At 36.3% G+C, this 16,893-nt stretch overlaps 1 protein-coding gene across 3 annotated transcripts in view; it reads left to right on the top strand.

Annotated features, from left to right (window-relative positions):
* Tbc1d5 (TBC1 domain family, member 5) overlaps nt 1-16,893 on the top strand; it is a 424,595-nt gene that overhangs the window by 380,599 nt on the left and 27,103 nt on the right. For 2 of the 3 annotated variants that reach the window (XM_013022143.1, XM_013022144.1), the window contains exons 17-18: nt 2,507-2,572; nt 11,943-12,106. In XM_013022143.1, coding sequence (XP_012877597.1) covers nt 2,507-2,572; nt 11,943-12,106 — 230 coding nt within the window. The remainder of the gene's footprint in view (nt 1-2,506; nt 2,573-11,942; nt 12,107-16,893) is intronic. The other variant, XM_013022145.1, reaches the window with a different exon arrangement.

The following is a 16,893-nucleotide window of genomic DNA, read 5'->3' as shown; positions in this document are numbered from 1 at the left end:
TTTAGCTCGAATAAACTGGATGCAATAGTTATACAGATTTTCTCAGCTGACTTTGAACCAAGATCTCAAAATCTCAGTCTCCTGAAGCAGCATGGATTATAGGCATGAACCAATAGTACCTGTTCCTTTTTCTTTTTCTTTTTTTTTTTTTTTGGTGGTGGTGGTGGTGGTGGTACTATAGTTTGAACTAAGAACTTAGAGCTTGCTTGCTGGGCTACTTGAGTCACTACACCTCCAGCCCTACTTTCCCCTTATTGTTATGGAGATAGAGTCTCTCAGATTTTTCTGCCTGAGGTGGCCTCAACCACAGCTGAGACCTCAGCCTCCTTAATAGCTAGGATTGAAGGCATTAGCCACCAGTGCCCAGCTCCACATTGATTCTTGATACTACCATTTCCTGCGGTGTTTCACCAGACCAACTCACTGGCAAATCTGCAGACCTGGCAGCTAAGATCAGTGAACATAGTAGCCTATCAGGGGGCCCTTACTGGAGATGATTTGGAAGTATTTCTGTGGTCATGTACTTAGTACCTTTGAGGAAAGATAATGCAGTAGTCTCTTTAGTGTGCTGACCTGGAAATTTTGTATGCTATTTGATAAAGTGGCTGTAAAAATGAAAGTGCTATGGCTTTCATAGATTACTGATATTTGTATTTATAAGGTAGAACTTGTGTTTCTAACCCAAATTTCTGCATTTGTTATTCATAGTACATGGTGTAGTTTGTGTACTTGTTGGAGTGGGATGGAGAGGAAAGAAGAGGCAGTACAGTTATTCCTCACAATTTTCTTGGTGGCCCTTAAAGTGAGTTTTTAGTCAAGTACAGTAGTTCACAACTATAATCCCAGCTACTCAGGAGATTGAGACCCACTGGATTGTGCTTTGAGACCAACCTAGGCAAAATGTTAACAAGACTTCATGTGAGCAAGCAAGCTGGGCATGACGGAACACATCTGTAATTCCAGCTATGTGCAACATAGAGGTAGGAGGATCATGGTCCTAGGCCAGCATGTGACCCTCCCTGAAATAGAAATGGCTGGTCATCTAACACATGGTTCAAGTGAAAAAGAGTACCTAATGAGCAAATGCAAGGCCCTGAGTTCAAATCCAAGTACAAAGAGAAGGAAGGGAGGGAGGAGAAAGGGAAGAAAAGAGTGAGTTTTCTTTACTCTCTATCAATACAGTAAGAGATGATCTAGAATTAGCAGAGTAAAAGGAACAATAGGTGTAGAACTGAAATTTTTTTTGCAAAACATGCCTACAGAGGTAGGTAGGCCCACCATTTATCAGTGAATTCAGAGTTCAAAAATTTATTTAAAAATGAATTACAAAAATTCTGTTTCTGACCATTTGTGCTAGAAATTGCCTCCACTTCCTATATATACATTTTACTTTAGTTACAGGGGAATATAAATGTACTGTTAATTGATGGGGATGTTACAATTATAGCTTAGCTAGCCATGCTATAATTGTAATAAGTAGCCAGAACACCGAAAGCATATTGTTTAATTCAAAGCTGTATGGGTTGTTGTTTTTTAAACTATTGTATGTATCATATAAAAGCTAAAAGGGATGCAAGTATATTAATCATAAATTATCAAACATGAAAAATATGGTACCCAATAAAAAGCTTGTTCTCTTGTTAATCTCAAGACAGCACTGTCCTTTATATAACATATATCCCAGAGGGTTGTTCTGTTGACAGTGACTATGCTGGATGTTCAGTTCTGTCATCCAGGAGGGAAACTAAAGAAACAAAAGGTCTTCCTTCTAAGCATGGGTGGGTGCCCCTCAGACTCTTCCTGGGGTTTTTTTTACTATGCTCTCTATCTTTTCTGGGAGTTTAATGCATTCTTTTTCTGTTTCCTTTGTATTTCCTTTCTTATTCCTTTTTAATTTAAGCATTATTCTGTTTCAGCATTTACTACAGGACCAATTTGTAAATGAAGTCTTGCCTTATAATAGGTATATCAAGTTAAGAATGTGCAATTCACAGATTTACATGTTAATATTTATAAGTACATGTGGTGACTTTTGAAATCTTTTTATTATCTAATTGAAATCAGAACTTATTTAGGTCTTAGAAAGTTTCTTTAAAGTTCAGTTAAAAATTAATTTTGTGTAACATAGGAAGAAATGAACATCAGAAAGAATACTTACTAATAAATGCTGTATTACTTTGGGATAAGAAGTCTTCATTAAAAAGATATACAGTACTATCATGAAATCTGCTTAGAAAAATCTTTTTATTGCTGAAGGTTCTTGAAATCTAGTATATTAGGAATTTATTTGTTCATATTTAAGAAAAACAAATACAGAAACTTCATAGGAAACATTCTTTTAACTTATTTTATTTAAAATATATTTATTAATTTTTCTCAACTTTTGTTATATTTCTTGTATTATTTTATTAATTCTACATAAATATTGCAACATTGAGTATGAAAGAAGTTTAAAGTTGGCTATTTCATTTTATTAAAGCTAATTATTTTTTCTTGCGAAATCTAGGCGATGTAGTTACAGGAAGTGATGCTCAGGTTTCTGTTCCTGCCCAGACTCTAACTGACCTCCAAGGTACAGTTACCGTAGTAGCATTCCCTCCCTTCCTTTCCCCTTCCTTTACTTCTTTCTCCTCTCTCTCCCTCCACACCCTTCCTAAGTATTGCTCTTCCAAAGGTCTGGTTTTCCTGTTGCCCATCTCCATTCATTCATACCATGTATCACTCCACTGCCATTGTTTAGCCACTGAGGGGCACTGTTGTGTAGATAAAAAACCCTCAAGTCATACCTTGATGATGCTAATTTGTATTAAACATACACAACGCTCTTTCCTTGAAAAATACAATTCACCCTATATTTGTGGTTATTTTAACATTAATTTTTGTAGGGTATCTGATAAGGTGTTCTTTTTGTTGCAAAGGTACTCTGAGACATTTGACTTGTTCTGAGATGGGGCAATTTATGTGCTATGATTAGCCATCTTTGACCTTAAAAATTACAAAATGGTTTGAAATGCTTTTTAAGTATATCTGCCTTTGTATTATGAATTATCTTAACACAAAGTATGTTATAGTTAATTCCCATTTATAGTAACTGGCAGTGATTTACAATAATAAGAGAATCTTTTGATATATTCATTTGTTCAAAAGGTGGAAGAAAGTGTTTATTATGAAATATAAAAAGTGGCAATGTATTTTCATTACTTCCATGGAATCTTAATATATATTTAAAGTTGCTGCATTAATCTTTTATTATAGTTTTGTAGCTGAAATGGCCAGAAATGTCTCTGTTAAACAGAAGCCTTGACTAACTGAATCTTCCATTCAAATCCAGACTAAAGTGATAGCAATATAGTATTAAGATTCATTTCACAATTTCCTTATAGTACTCATATAGTACAGTTATCTAATAGTGTTAAATACTTTACAGAATCCCTTCCACCTTAACAGACACCAAGTAGAAGCATTCATTTAGTCAGCAAGTATTAGCGAGTGCCAGCTCTGTGTTCATTGGTCCCTTGCTTCTCCACCTCACCAGCTCACTTGGGCTTCTTTGACTTTAGATGAGCCAGTTAGGCCTGTGCAATAGGGAACCCGCTCTTTTTCTGTATCCCCTTGGCCTCTCACACTGTCAGAGAATGCATGAACAGCTCCAAATGAACAGCTCTCAGTCTGTGACAACTCTAACAATGATGAGACAGTGAGATGACACCTACCCTGATTTAGAAGAAGTCACTCTGTGTTTTCCAGAAGAGTACCAAAATGCAAGCAGAAGTAGATGTAAACCAAACTGTCAATAGTGGCAGCAAAACATTTCTTACCCATGCTGAATAATAATATTAGAAGTTAGTACATTTAATCAGAGATGTCAAAGCTATTATAGTCTTCTCTACAGTATTTCAGAAGTAAAGATATTTTTTAATTTCAGGGAAATTAATCTATTGTCTTAAGTTTTCCCAAGTGTCATTTTTCAAAGTAATAAAGTAAATTTGAGGAAATAAAACCAACGCTTCCAATAATTCTTTGATTATATAGTCTTTTTTCATAAAATTTGATGTTATCTTTTCACTGTGTAATACATAGTAGTTTTAATTTTTTAAGTAAAAACTGGCTATAAAGTGAGATTCCATTATTTAGATCAGTAAGTAATTTTTACAAAGGTATGAGAAAGGTGTCTTTTATCAGGCAATGTAGGTTGCAGCCCCAAAAACACGTCATATAAAATTTATTTTTTGACAATTTATTCCTATGGATTTAAAAAGGAGTTTAGATTTCTTAATTAACATAAACATCCTTAAGAAAGCATAACAGAAATGTCCCAGTGAAGATGACAAATAAAAAATTGCTAGTACAAAGAGAAGGAGGTCAAGTCAATAAGAGTACGAAACTGAAAAGATATCATTCACACCCTAGACATGGGCCACTTTTCAGTCTACTGAAATTGTATTCCTTTCCTAATAAACTCTTCTATTGGTAAAAGAAAAGAAAAAGCAAAGGAGAGAACTACTCTTCCTACTCATAGGAGTGAGGAAAACACCAAGCAACCAAAACACTTTCCTTATAGATGACACCATGTGCCATGCTTGTTGTGAATTGGTTCTCTTGAAGCACAGCAGAGGCCCGTTGTGTAATCACATGAAGGCAGAGAAGTGGGTTACAGGTAAAATAAATGTGCTAGGGAATACAGTTTTGTAGAATACCCATTCCAAAATACATTGAATGCATGAGTTGTTTTTAGACTATGAACAAGGTCAGAGTTTGTCTTTAATTTTAAGAGCTTTATTTCACTTTTAGGTCATAGTATAGCGTAGTTGGCAATTTGACATAGCTGAACATGAGCATACCTTTAAATATAGCTCTATCACTGCTTTGTGTAACCCAAGGAACTTCATTAACCTCTTATTTGTGAAAAGAGAATTGAGGCTAGGCATGCCTATAATCCCAAATACTTGGGAGGTAGTGATCTAAAGGACTGAGGTTTAAGGAATCCCTGTAAGAAATTAGTGAGACTTCATGTTAATCAGTAAGCCAGGCATAGGGACACATACCTTCCCTCACAAGTAAAGGAAAGCTGAATGTGGAAGGATTGTGGCATGAGGCAAGCCCTAGGCAAAAACACAAGACTGTACCCAAAACATAACTAAGCAGACTAAAGGAAATAACTAAAGGACTGGGCCATGGCTAAAGGGTAGAACACCACTCAGCAAGCACAAGGCCCTGATGGAGTACGTGAATATGAATGAATTAATATGAGCAGCTACTCCAAGATTTGTTATAGAACATGCTCCTATATTGCCTAAAATAAGGGCTCTATGCTGCTGCTTACTCAGGTAGTGGTAGTAATGTGCGCCATTGTGAAGTTTCCTCAGATGTTCAGGCATTTAGACTTCAGTCGTCAGACTAGAGAAAGTATATTTCACAGACTTTAAGTATAACCTGCTTCTGTTTACTCTCCTGGCACCAAGACATCTGTCTGTACTGAGTAGACACTGGCCTTCTTACTGTCACTCATGTCTTCTAGGTAACAAACTGTTAGTGAATAGTGGCCAGCTCCCTGGTGCTTAAAGCCAAGTCAAGGGTAGTTCTGTCATGACAGCACTGAGGTTCCCTGCTTTCCCCTTTTACTCTCTGTGCTCTGCCTCCACACTAAGGCCCCTGTAGTCCTTTGGTCTCCTGTATTCCATTCCCTCAAGTGGCTTCATGTATATTGACTATTTAGGAATAAAAGTCTTGCATCTGTCCATTTTCCATTGAGTTGTATGAGAAAAAAGCCCTGAAAATATGGAACATACCTGGAGCTCAATAAATATTCCCCTTCCTGTTTCCTTGGTAGTCAAGACTCCTCATTGATGTTTAAAAGGCTCTTGAAAAATAACCTTTATTGAAGTATGAACCTTTATGAAATACATAATAAAACCATTAGATGTTTCAAAAAGGGAAATTTTAATAGTGAAATTTATAATATACCCAAGCAGGGTTTTTTTTGTGCAAGTTAGAATAAAGCCACTTGCCCTATGCAGACACAGCTCATATCAGGGCATGCAATTTGACAAGAAGATTATAACCTGGATTTCAGCACCTCTACTAGGGCTGCCATATGTGGGGTATATGTGGTAGTCTGTGCCTGCAGCCAGTTAGGTGAAGTCTGGATTAATGAGAAATTACCCACCCGGTAAATAATCCCACTGAGAAAGAAAGACCCATGGTATAGTTTATGAAGCTGCCTGTTACTACTCTAATTAGAACATGCAGCAACTTAGAGATAAGAACTGTAAAACAAGGATGGTCAGAGACTTGTTCAAGACCACACATCAGATACCAACTGAGCTCAGACTATGCTAGGTGTAGTGACCCACTGGGCATTAGCTTGAGAATTCTGCCTTATAAACATCTCTGAAATCTACCTCCATAGCTGAGGCTTAATCCTTTTAATCTCCTCTGGCCAATTCAACACGTGCCTCACCCAACCATCCTTGTAATCCTTATGCTGCTTTGGTGCTTAAAATCTGTAGTAACTCTCATCATCGGCCAGACCCCTGTACAGGAAACCCAGTGAGCACCTCTTGATATGGCTGTTCCTATTTGTGCAGCCTCCTTTCCTTCTTTCTTCCCCAAAACGAGGTATCCAAGAAGGAGACTGAATTCACACTTAAATTATGAGTAGCTTTTAGAAAGAATTTGATTCTTTATTTTTTCCCACCTGCCCCAAATATTAAAATTCTCACAAATGAACAAAAAAAAACCACTGTGTTGGATTTAATCATGTTTTACAATTTCATATTTGGTTTTATTTTGATTTCCATGTTGATGGCAAAGGAGCACCAAAGGTTTTAATCAGATGTTAACAGTCATGTGAATGCCTGTGTAAGTACTATGTCATCTACTAGAGGTGCTCTCCCTGAGCAGCCTCACCACCACCACATGCCCTTGGGGCTTTAAGAGTTTGCTCACATCTCTTATGGTCTTAGACAGTATCCGTTCTTACACTCACAAAGTGCTGTTGTTTTTTCACCTAGAATTCTAGGAAAGTGTTTGTATATGTCTTCATTTCTCTTGTGCTCCATTTTGGGAGTTTCTGTTGTGATCCTCAGCGCATCTCCAGTGCCTGGCAGAATTTCCATCAGTCTCCATAGGGCTTATTTCCTGCTCCTTCCCTGCTGGTTAGTTATGAATAGCAGATTTCTTGCATACACTCCTGAGTGGCTTAAGAATAGCCTTTGTTCCATATTTTAGACCACATTACAATATAAAATAGTTGTCCTCAGTTAGAAATCCCAAGAACCAAAGTATGAGATTTGTAGGTAGGAAATTTATTCTGGAGTGTCCTGTAGAGTAATACCTAGGGAATGAAAGAGGCCCCATTAGAGCTGGCATGCACAGCTATTCTTTATCAGTTCAAAGCAGCCACTAGATCGGCATCATACCCCAGGCAAATGTCATGACCTTGGCCAGGGCAACTCCTTCCATCTGAGGGCAGTTTTCAGAAATGCGCTCAAAAGAGCTACCAGCAACCAATATTGCCAGCAAATGGCAAGTAACTATGTTAGTCCTAAAAAGATAGAATACTATGACAATATATTTAAGAATACATTGAATTATGTCTCTAAGAATGATAAATGTAATATAAAAATATTTCATGTCCCTATCAATCAAAAACTCAACAAGGTACATGCAGAGTCCCTTTGTGGCTTATGATTTCCAAGCAGCTGGGGACTGTCCAGGAAAACTCTGAATGAAGCCACATGCACTTACCCCAGTGTGCCTCCCAGATGCCATATTCTGTTTGGGCTAAATACAAACAGGCAGGAAAGTCAGAACATTCAGAATATTCTAGGGAGCTCTGTGTGTGTGTGTGTGTGTGTGTGTGTGTGTGTGTGTGTGTGTGTTCTCTCAAGCCTAGCACTCTACTGCATGAGACACAGCTCTTCTTCTGGCTTTTTAGGGTAATTTACTAGAGATGAAGAGTGTCACAGACTTTCCTGCCAGGACTGGCAGTCCTCAGATCTCAGCCTTTTGAGTAGCTAGGATTACATGCATGAGCCACCAGTGCCCAACAGTCTTAGGGCCTTTTTAAAAAATGTCTCCAGGTGCACTGTCCTCTTTGGGAACACGGTTCACTTACTCTGTTTTCTTTCAATGTAAATGTACCTGTTCCCAAAGAATTCAAAAGTATTAGTACGCTAATTTCTATAGTTGAAAAAAAATATTTTTCAGAGTTTTAAGTAAAGTATAGGCTGTTCTTTATTGATACTACCACTTATTTAAAATTTGATAATTCAGGGAGAAATTCTCATAAAAGCGGCCCTTAGTATTCACTGAAAAGTTAGTGTGTTGAGCAGAATAATAGCTGCAACAGGAACCTGGAGGCTACTGCTCCTCAAGAGAGCAAATTGCTCTCAATTACTTCTCACAGGTAAAAATATAAGCTAATTTATTAAATGATGTCACAGCAATTATGAAATATAACTGGGTTGTGTGAACATATTTAAACTGCTTATAGGTTTACACTTGTCCTGTCCCCTATGATATTTCCTAGGCACAGGCAAACACTAAACACTTAAAGTCTATTATACATGAGTATTAAAAGTGTTTGGAATTTTGAAAGCTAAGTATAAAAGTAAAATGCATCATTTTAAAACAGTATCAACTACGTGTTGTGATGCTAATACTTTAGATATGTTGGGTTAAATATTAAAATTAATTTCACCTTTCCACCTTCTTCTTAAGTATCAATATTAGAAACTCTAAAATAATACATATGGCTCCTATTATGTTTTATAAAGCAGCAGTCCTGTTCAGATATTCCAGATTGGTAACAGAGCAGACCTATAGCTAGGCTTTCCTAACAAGTAAACTAGTACTCACCATAATCCCTGTCCTTAGGTAGGAATGGATTTTAATGACATTTTACTTACATAGTACAGATTTCATATGATTGGATTAGATATACACAGATCTCTAATGCATACCCCCTATCTGGGTTTAGAAAATATTCAAAGCAACTAAAATTATATAACATTTGATAAGAAAAGGGCCAAAGGATAGATGAGTAAAGAGAGGAAGGTAGAAGGAAGAATGTCATAACATTGAATGCATGTCTCATGAAACTAGGAAAATTGAAGGGAAGAGTTGAGCTGGGAGGGATGGGAAAGAATGATAAAGGGGGGGTGATATTTATCAAGATTCATTGCACTTATAAAATGATTTGTGAATCAGTTTGTACAACTAAAGGTTATAAAAGTATTCTTTAAAAGATTTGATAGATATTTATAAAAGTTCATAAATTTTCATTTGAGAACAAAATAAGGAAAAAAGTTTTAATAGTCCACATAATTCTTTCTCCAAGGGCAGAACAAAATTTAAGTGATTCTCCCTGGAACTTTAGATTTAAACTATAATGCCAAATGTTGAGCCTTTAGAGATCACTAGTAGAAGTGATCATTGAAGGGTTAATAAAGAAATTTTCCATAGTTAATAATAAAAATAAAGATTGGCATAGAGAAAATAATCAGGCAGGTATCATGAAGGAGGGGGGGAAAAAGAACATTCCTAGGAAGCCCACAGATGAGGGAACTGTGATGTATAAAAAAACAAAAAACACATCAGGTTGTTTATATATGATAACCACAAGATAGACATCAAACGTATAAAACTGAGAGCCTGAATATGGGAGTTTGTTTTTAGTCTATGGAACAGTTGTTTTGAACTAAATTCTTACTCAAACAACCTAGCATTCGATGAGAATATGAAAAAAACATTAAAGATCTGCCATCAGATCCACTTCCCTCCTCATTCCTAAGCATCTGTTTTATACATGTCCTCCACCTTTTGTAACTGTAAAACCAATTTTCTTAAATTAACTTCTTAAATTAAAAATCAGGCAATTTTGAAAATTACAAATATTTTGGAAGTCTGTGTCAATGTCTAAAAAAGATTAATAATATTCCAAACACCAAAACCTTAAGAGACTGAGATAAAATGATGCGTGGAGGAAATACGATTATTAGAAAATAAAAATGGTAGAATGAATTTTCTATATAACTCAGGAAGATAGAAAAGGAACAGGAAAGGATGTCCAAGAAAGTAAATAGACAAATAAGGATAGAAGAGATTGTCAATGTATAAAACAGATTACATCAGAGAAACCAAAAACAGTGGTCTAATCCCACATTTAGCATGTCTAACCAAGAATGGAACCTTACCATAAGAGATAACTGTTTACAACTTAACAAGTTGAAACTTGGAACCATGTATTCATGGTTCATTATTTGCTTTCTTGCTTCTAGAAAGCCCTTTTTTTCTGGGTCTGTTTCTCTACAAAGATAGCAATGCCAGGTCAAGTCCTCATGCTTTAACTGTCTCCTTTGCTTCTCAATCACACCTCTTTGTACATAGTTCTGTATTCCTTTTCTACCTTAAGGATTCTTGTTGGGACTGGCCAATCCTAATAACCCCAGCACGATACTCTTTCATCTCATGGTCAATAATCTTAACTCAGACCTGCAAGGTCTCTTTTGCCATCTCCACAGGTTCTGGGAACTAAGGATTGTTTTGTCTTTTATGTGTTTTGTTTTGTTTTGTTTTTTGCCAGTCCTGGGGCTTGAACTCAGGGCCTTGGGTATTGTTCCTGAGCTGTTGGCTCAAGGCTAATGCTCTATTATTTGAGCCACAGCTCCACTTCTGGCTTTTTGCTGATTAATTGGAGATAATTGTCTCACAGACTTTGCTGCCCAGGTTGGATTTGAACCATGATCCTCACATCTCAGCCTCCTGAGTAGCTAGGATTATAGACATGAGCCACCAGCACCTGGCTTATCTGTGGTCTATTATGAGATGATCTGACCCAAGGAGAAGTAGAAATCCCTAGAAATTAACAGCAAAAATCCATCCCCCAAAAATCATAACAATGATGCCTTTAAAAAGTTGCTAGCCTCAGCAACAATCTTAAACATATATGACCCAAGGACAAATTAATTCATATATCTATACATATATATGTATATGTTTAGAAAGAAATGTCATGTTTTCATTTTATTTTGTGAGAAAGCCTTATTTTTATCAAGCAAAATACTTTGGCATCTTAAGTGTATCCTCTGTTCTATGAACTTGTGGAGGAACTTGATATCTAAAGTTGAGCAAATATTCCTATTGTTTTACCTTCAAAGACTTTGAAAACAACAGACTTCATAGAAGAATAGGCAAAATTCATGAAAGGAAAAACCTAGATTTATAATAATTGTCTTTATTATGACCCACTATTCACCTGAAGAAATACCTTTCTAAACAGGATTATCAGAATTCAAAAGCTTGAAAACCAATAGCCTTGCCAACCCTCTCTTATTTACACACATACACACACACACAGATGTTTTCCAGAATTTAGGAGGAACTTCATCCACTTGAAAACTAGAGCTTCAGGGAGGCCTGGTTCAGATGGTAGAGCACCACAAGAGGCCCTAAGAGCGAGGACCTTATTCATTTCTAGATTTTGCAGTAGGTTGAGGGTTATTATATATCTATTTAACAGTTAAAGAAGTTTCTTCTGAAAAACTTTGAGAAAGATTTATATTTTTTTAAATCTTAAGATCTTTCTAATATATAGTATAGTAAGTTCTGTTTCTATAATTCAAGGATGATTGCACTAGGGGAAATTCATGCATTTAATTACTGATTTGGGAAAAATGGATTTTTAGGGTTTTAATTGTATATAGACTGTTTAGCAAAAATTGCATGTAGAGAGCTATAATGGTACTTTATTTTTTTAAAAAAATCAATGTTCATTTATTATATAAAATGCATACATTTGAATACTGTAAAGAATCTTTATGTTAAAAGTATAAACAAACTGGTATAATATTTGATTGTTATTTATTAAACCCAGTAGATTCAATGCCTTGTTTAAAAGAATCTGGTGTTTCATTATTGCTTCTGAACTTTCTTTACAGGGCAAAATTCTAAAAACATCAGTTCATCTCCAAGCATTGAGAGTTTACCCGGAGGAAGAGAATTCACGGGCTCGCCACCTTCCTCTGCTACCAAAAAAGATTCCTTTTTCAGCAACATCTCCCGCTCCCGCTCACACAGCAAAACTATGGGCAGAAAAGAATCTGTAAGTATTTAAGATTGGTTGTCTTTATCTTTTATTTCCCACTAGTGTGCTGATTTATGAGAGCTTTTCTAAGTGCCTGGCTTTAAAACACTCTCTACCCTCCTGTGAACTAAAACATAACTGTATTGAAAGTATTTTATCATAAGGTTACGTAAATACTCTAAAACTGGAAAAGTGGTAGCATCAGTTTCAATAAGTGGAATTTCTCAAGTCCCTTTTTTTTGTAGTCTACCTATGCCTTTCTGTCTAAGTCTGTCATACTTGCGGGCCCTACTTAGGAAGTAGATACTAAGATGGAGTTAGGAGTCCAAAAAGTGTGTTGGGGAATAGCACCTAGGAAAGAAAAGAGGAGGCGCCAGGACTGCGAAGACAGTATCAGACCATAATGGATACCTCGCCAAACAAACTTGTTAGTTTTTTTTCTACAAGGTTTTTTCCCTAAAATTTAAGAAATATTATACCAATGAGGGATTTGAAATAAGCCAAACTGATTTCTTCAAAATTAAATGTACATTTTTAAAATATTTATAAAATGACATTTAAATATGATGTTTTGACTGTTACTATATAAAATCCTTTGTATACATTTCTCTAAAGGACACGTGTAAAGCATATCAGCTGCTTTAAAATCTCACTGTATCTGAAATTTTTATAAGCCAATTTAATAAGAATTCCACATTTAATCACATTGTATACCTGTTTCAACATTTAACATTCTAATATGAAGTGTATCCATTTTACTCCATTATCTTCTGTTTCCTCAATTTTGTCTTCAGCTCTTTCACTGTTTTACAATACTATATTTTGTTTCTAACAGAGATTCTCATTCTCTGAAAGTTCAAAATCTTAATAATAAGAGTTCCAAAAAGATAAAGGAAAAGAAATAATAAATATTAATCAAACTATTTTTCCACTGTAACACTTTTAACTTACAAACAATAAAATTATAAACAATGAAGCAATAAATTGTTTTTAAACCAAAAATGCAAGGAATCTATGACAGCAGAATCTTGCCTGGGATGATTCTTTGTAGTCCAGTGCCCTTCGGGGTGAGCGAGAGGCTCATCCCCTCACACTGTGCTGCCTTCTTCCATCATTTGGCTTCATCTCCATCATCTCCATAAGACACAAAGATGCCAGATTGTACACATGCTGAACACTGCCCGGGAGGCACAGGCAATGGCGTGAGGAAAATTCGAGTAAAGCAATTAGATATATTTACAATGCCTGACTAGATATTCCCATGGGGTTGAATCATGCTAAATTAAATGTGTCATTTATAACACTTACTTCCTTCTGATGACCCTTCTAGAAACTTGATGTTCATGTATTTTTTCAGTTGCATATTACCTTGAGGACAGTCATTTGTGCCCTAAAGTGCACATGTACATAGAAGAGAAGAAAATGAGGACTTTGGATGGTCTTGTACAGATGGAAGTCAGCCAAAGCCAGAGGCCAGATTGTAGAGCCTGTAATGTCTCCTTATTCCCCGCACAATGGTATTAGCATGTTCTCCTATACTGCATCTTCCTGATTTCAAGCCTCATGTACTCTTTAAAATACCTGCATTAACTTTCCTGGGATATTATGTTTTTAATCTGCAATGTTTTCATTCGGCAGATCAATTCTAGGCCTCCTGATCAAAAAAGAAAATGCTGGGCCTCTGGTTTTCACTTTGTCCCTGAAACCTTAAAGCAAACAAATAACTTTTTAGATTATTCTCATACCTGAACCAAAGTCCTATGTTCAAAGTTCATTCAAAGCTTGGGCATCTTTACCAGAAATGCTTCTAGCTTTCTGCTTCCTAGCTTTCTTCTCCAAGAAGCCTGCGTGAAGCCCATGTGAGAGCATGATAGACATACGTAAGCACCAGCAACCTCACATATGAAGCCTGAAAGAAAAGGGCAAGGGAACACCAAAACCCAACCCCAGCTTTGTTCACGAAGCAGCATATATAGCTTTTGCTCCGAGACTAAATGCCTGGAGGAAAGGCACTTCTTTCTCTGCATAATGAAATACCCACTCCACAAGTCTTGCACTGAAGGTGATTGACTTTTCCTAATTTGAAAGCATAGTTTAAGTTACCAGTTGATCTAACTTAGTGAGCAGCAAACTGCAGGAAAATTTAGGATCTATCTTATGGTGTTAATAATAAAGTAAAAACCTTGGGGAGAACTAGGAAAATGGTAGCATTGGCCTGAGGAACAAATAAGATGAAAAAAAAGCAAAAACACAATTCATTGGACCACAGGAATAATACTGAGAATAATGACTTTGACTTACACAGGAATTCCTCAGTCATGCTTTATTAATCCTCTGTATAAGCATGTTTGTCATGACAAATGCATTTGATTAATTTTATCACAGTTATATCTGATTAGACTAATGGATTGACTCATATAAGCTTGACCTTGGTGGTATGGGCTGATTGCTTATGAAATATAGTTATAGTTGTTCATGAACAGTATTTTAGGCAACTGAAAAAAATATCTAGACTCTTCTGGGCCCTGATATTACAATATGACTAAAAGATTTTAAATGCTTTCAATATGGATCACATTAAAATAATCTGATTCCTGAAACATCTCTAATGACAACCTTCCTCAGAATATTTGCCAGTTCTTACAGTGTTTTTGTTTAGTTCTATCAATAGCCTTATCATCTCCATTCTAAATACCACTTTCCAGACATTTTTGGAACTATGGTCAGTAGATAGAAATAACTATCAATAACTCAAAGTATAATATTTGAATTAAGTCAAGAACAAATTACCCTTATAGGAGAAAGTTACGGGCTACATTTGAAAAACAAGAGAGAAAGGAATAAAGTTGTAAAAACTGCTTTTCTTGAAAAGCAGTTGTGAAAGCGGAAGCTCCCTCTTCTCCTCTCCAATGCACACCATTCATTTATAGACTCCAGACTAGACTCCGGTTCCTAGACCTGTGCTCCTACTTCCCTTTCTGTGTGTTCATTCACCCTGGGTATTTCTATTTTTGTTCTCTAGGTTCCTTGTCTTTCTTACTTGGCTTCTTTGGTAAACTCATAAATGTGGCTTGATTTCACTAAATAAACCACATGTAGTCATTCCTCCTCATTGTAGCACAAAGGGCCTGACATACCATTATCCAGCACCACCACCAGATTATCGCTCCCACCTGCTGACCAAGATCATGAAGGCCATCCCAAAGAGAAAATCGTTTGTGACATTAACCTGAATCCTTCCATATATTCCTTTAGAGATCTAAAGGGTTGCCTTAACAAGCAGAGACCTTGTAAGTTACATTATGTCTCCAACCACATGTACACCCACTATCACAGTGCCCAAACATGAGGGATAATTCATACGCAAATAATACTCCAATCAATTTATAGTAAACAGTGAGAAATGCTGTCAAATTACATCAAGATTTTCTCAGTTTGGATTCCAGGCAGTTTTTTGGATTTAAAGCATATTTGTATACTCTACATGCAACTCTTAATCACTTTAGTATAAATATACATATTACATAAAATACCAAAAAAGTACTTTTGAAGAATCAAATTGAAGAAATAAAAATGAAAAATCAGCATCATTGATACGAAGTTAACATTTATATAAATCTTAAAATCAACTCTAGGTATCAATAAAACTTCAATATTGTCCATTGTTGAAGCTACTAATATCTTATTTTCTGTAGCTCATGTTGTCCCAAACTTGAGATCCTCTTCCCCATCTCCCTATATTACCATCTACCACACCTAGCCTTGGACATTATTCATGAAAGTTTTCAGAATTAGGTTTAATGCTACTATTGTACCTCACTGGTGGAGGGCTTAGCAAGTATGTGATTGATTCCCAGCACTGCAAAAGAAGTAGGGGATGAGGATTCAAGGCAAGACAGATGGTCAAGAAAATAGACAATACCTAATACGTGAGCCAGGAATTAAGATTCAAATTTGCAAGCTGTTCTAGTTTTTAAAATATTCAAATGCTGAACCTTGCATATAACTTGAGACTCTTCCTATTCAGGATGCGTTTAAGGTACATGTAATAGAAATTTTGATTCAAGCTCATTCTAGTAACAAAATTATTAGTTTAAACAAGTGCACTGTCTGCATATTTGAATCATCTAGGGAGTTTTACAACAATCCAGGCAACAGAAGAGCTGAAGGAGATTCTCTGTGGTGAGGCCTGGACACTGGTAATTATTTAGTTTCCCAAGCCATCCAAATGTATAGTCAAGGTTTAGAATCACTGGTTTAGAAACTCTGAGTGACCTCCAAGGACTCAAATTCTTGCTCTCAGCCTGCTGAGAATAGTTCTTCCACAGTTTGGAAGCAAAACAGATACATTTGCAGATACATTGCTCACCAACCTCCAGAGAAAAGAAAAGCCATATATCCCGGTCATCCTTTTATTTTTCTTAAATTTTTTACTCAGTTTTGGGGCTTGAATTCAGGACCTGGGTGCAGTCCCTGAGCCTCCTTTGCTCAAAGCTAGTGTTCTACCACTTGAGCCACAGTGCCACATTTGGCTTTTTCTGAGTACCTTACTGGAGATAAATCCGATGGACATTCCTGCTTTTGTGTGGCCTTCAAACCAAAATTCTCAAGTCTCAGCCCTCTGACTAGCTAGGATTACAGGTGTGAGTACCAGTGTCCAGCTTCCTTTGTGGATTCTTAAACATGGAGAAATCTCTCTTGAAACAAAACATACCTATCATAAGCTTCTTTTTGACTAGTTATCAATAGGCTAGTCTTATAAGATTGGTGGAAAGAAGCCATATTGCCTGTGCTACAAAAACAAA

This window comes from Dipodomys ordii, unplaced genomic scaffold (assembly GCF_000151885.1).
Source record: "Dipodomys ordii isolate 6190 unplaced genomic scaffold, Dord_2.0 Scaffold60, whole genome shotgun sequence".
Taxonomy (NCBI): domain Eukaryota; kingdom Metazoa; phylum Chordata; class Mammalia; order Rodentia; family Heteromyidae; genus Dipodomys; species Dipodomys ordii.
This window is presented reverse-complemented; position numbering and strand designations above follow the sequence as displayed.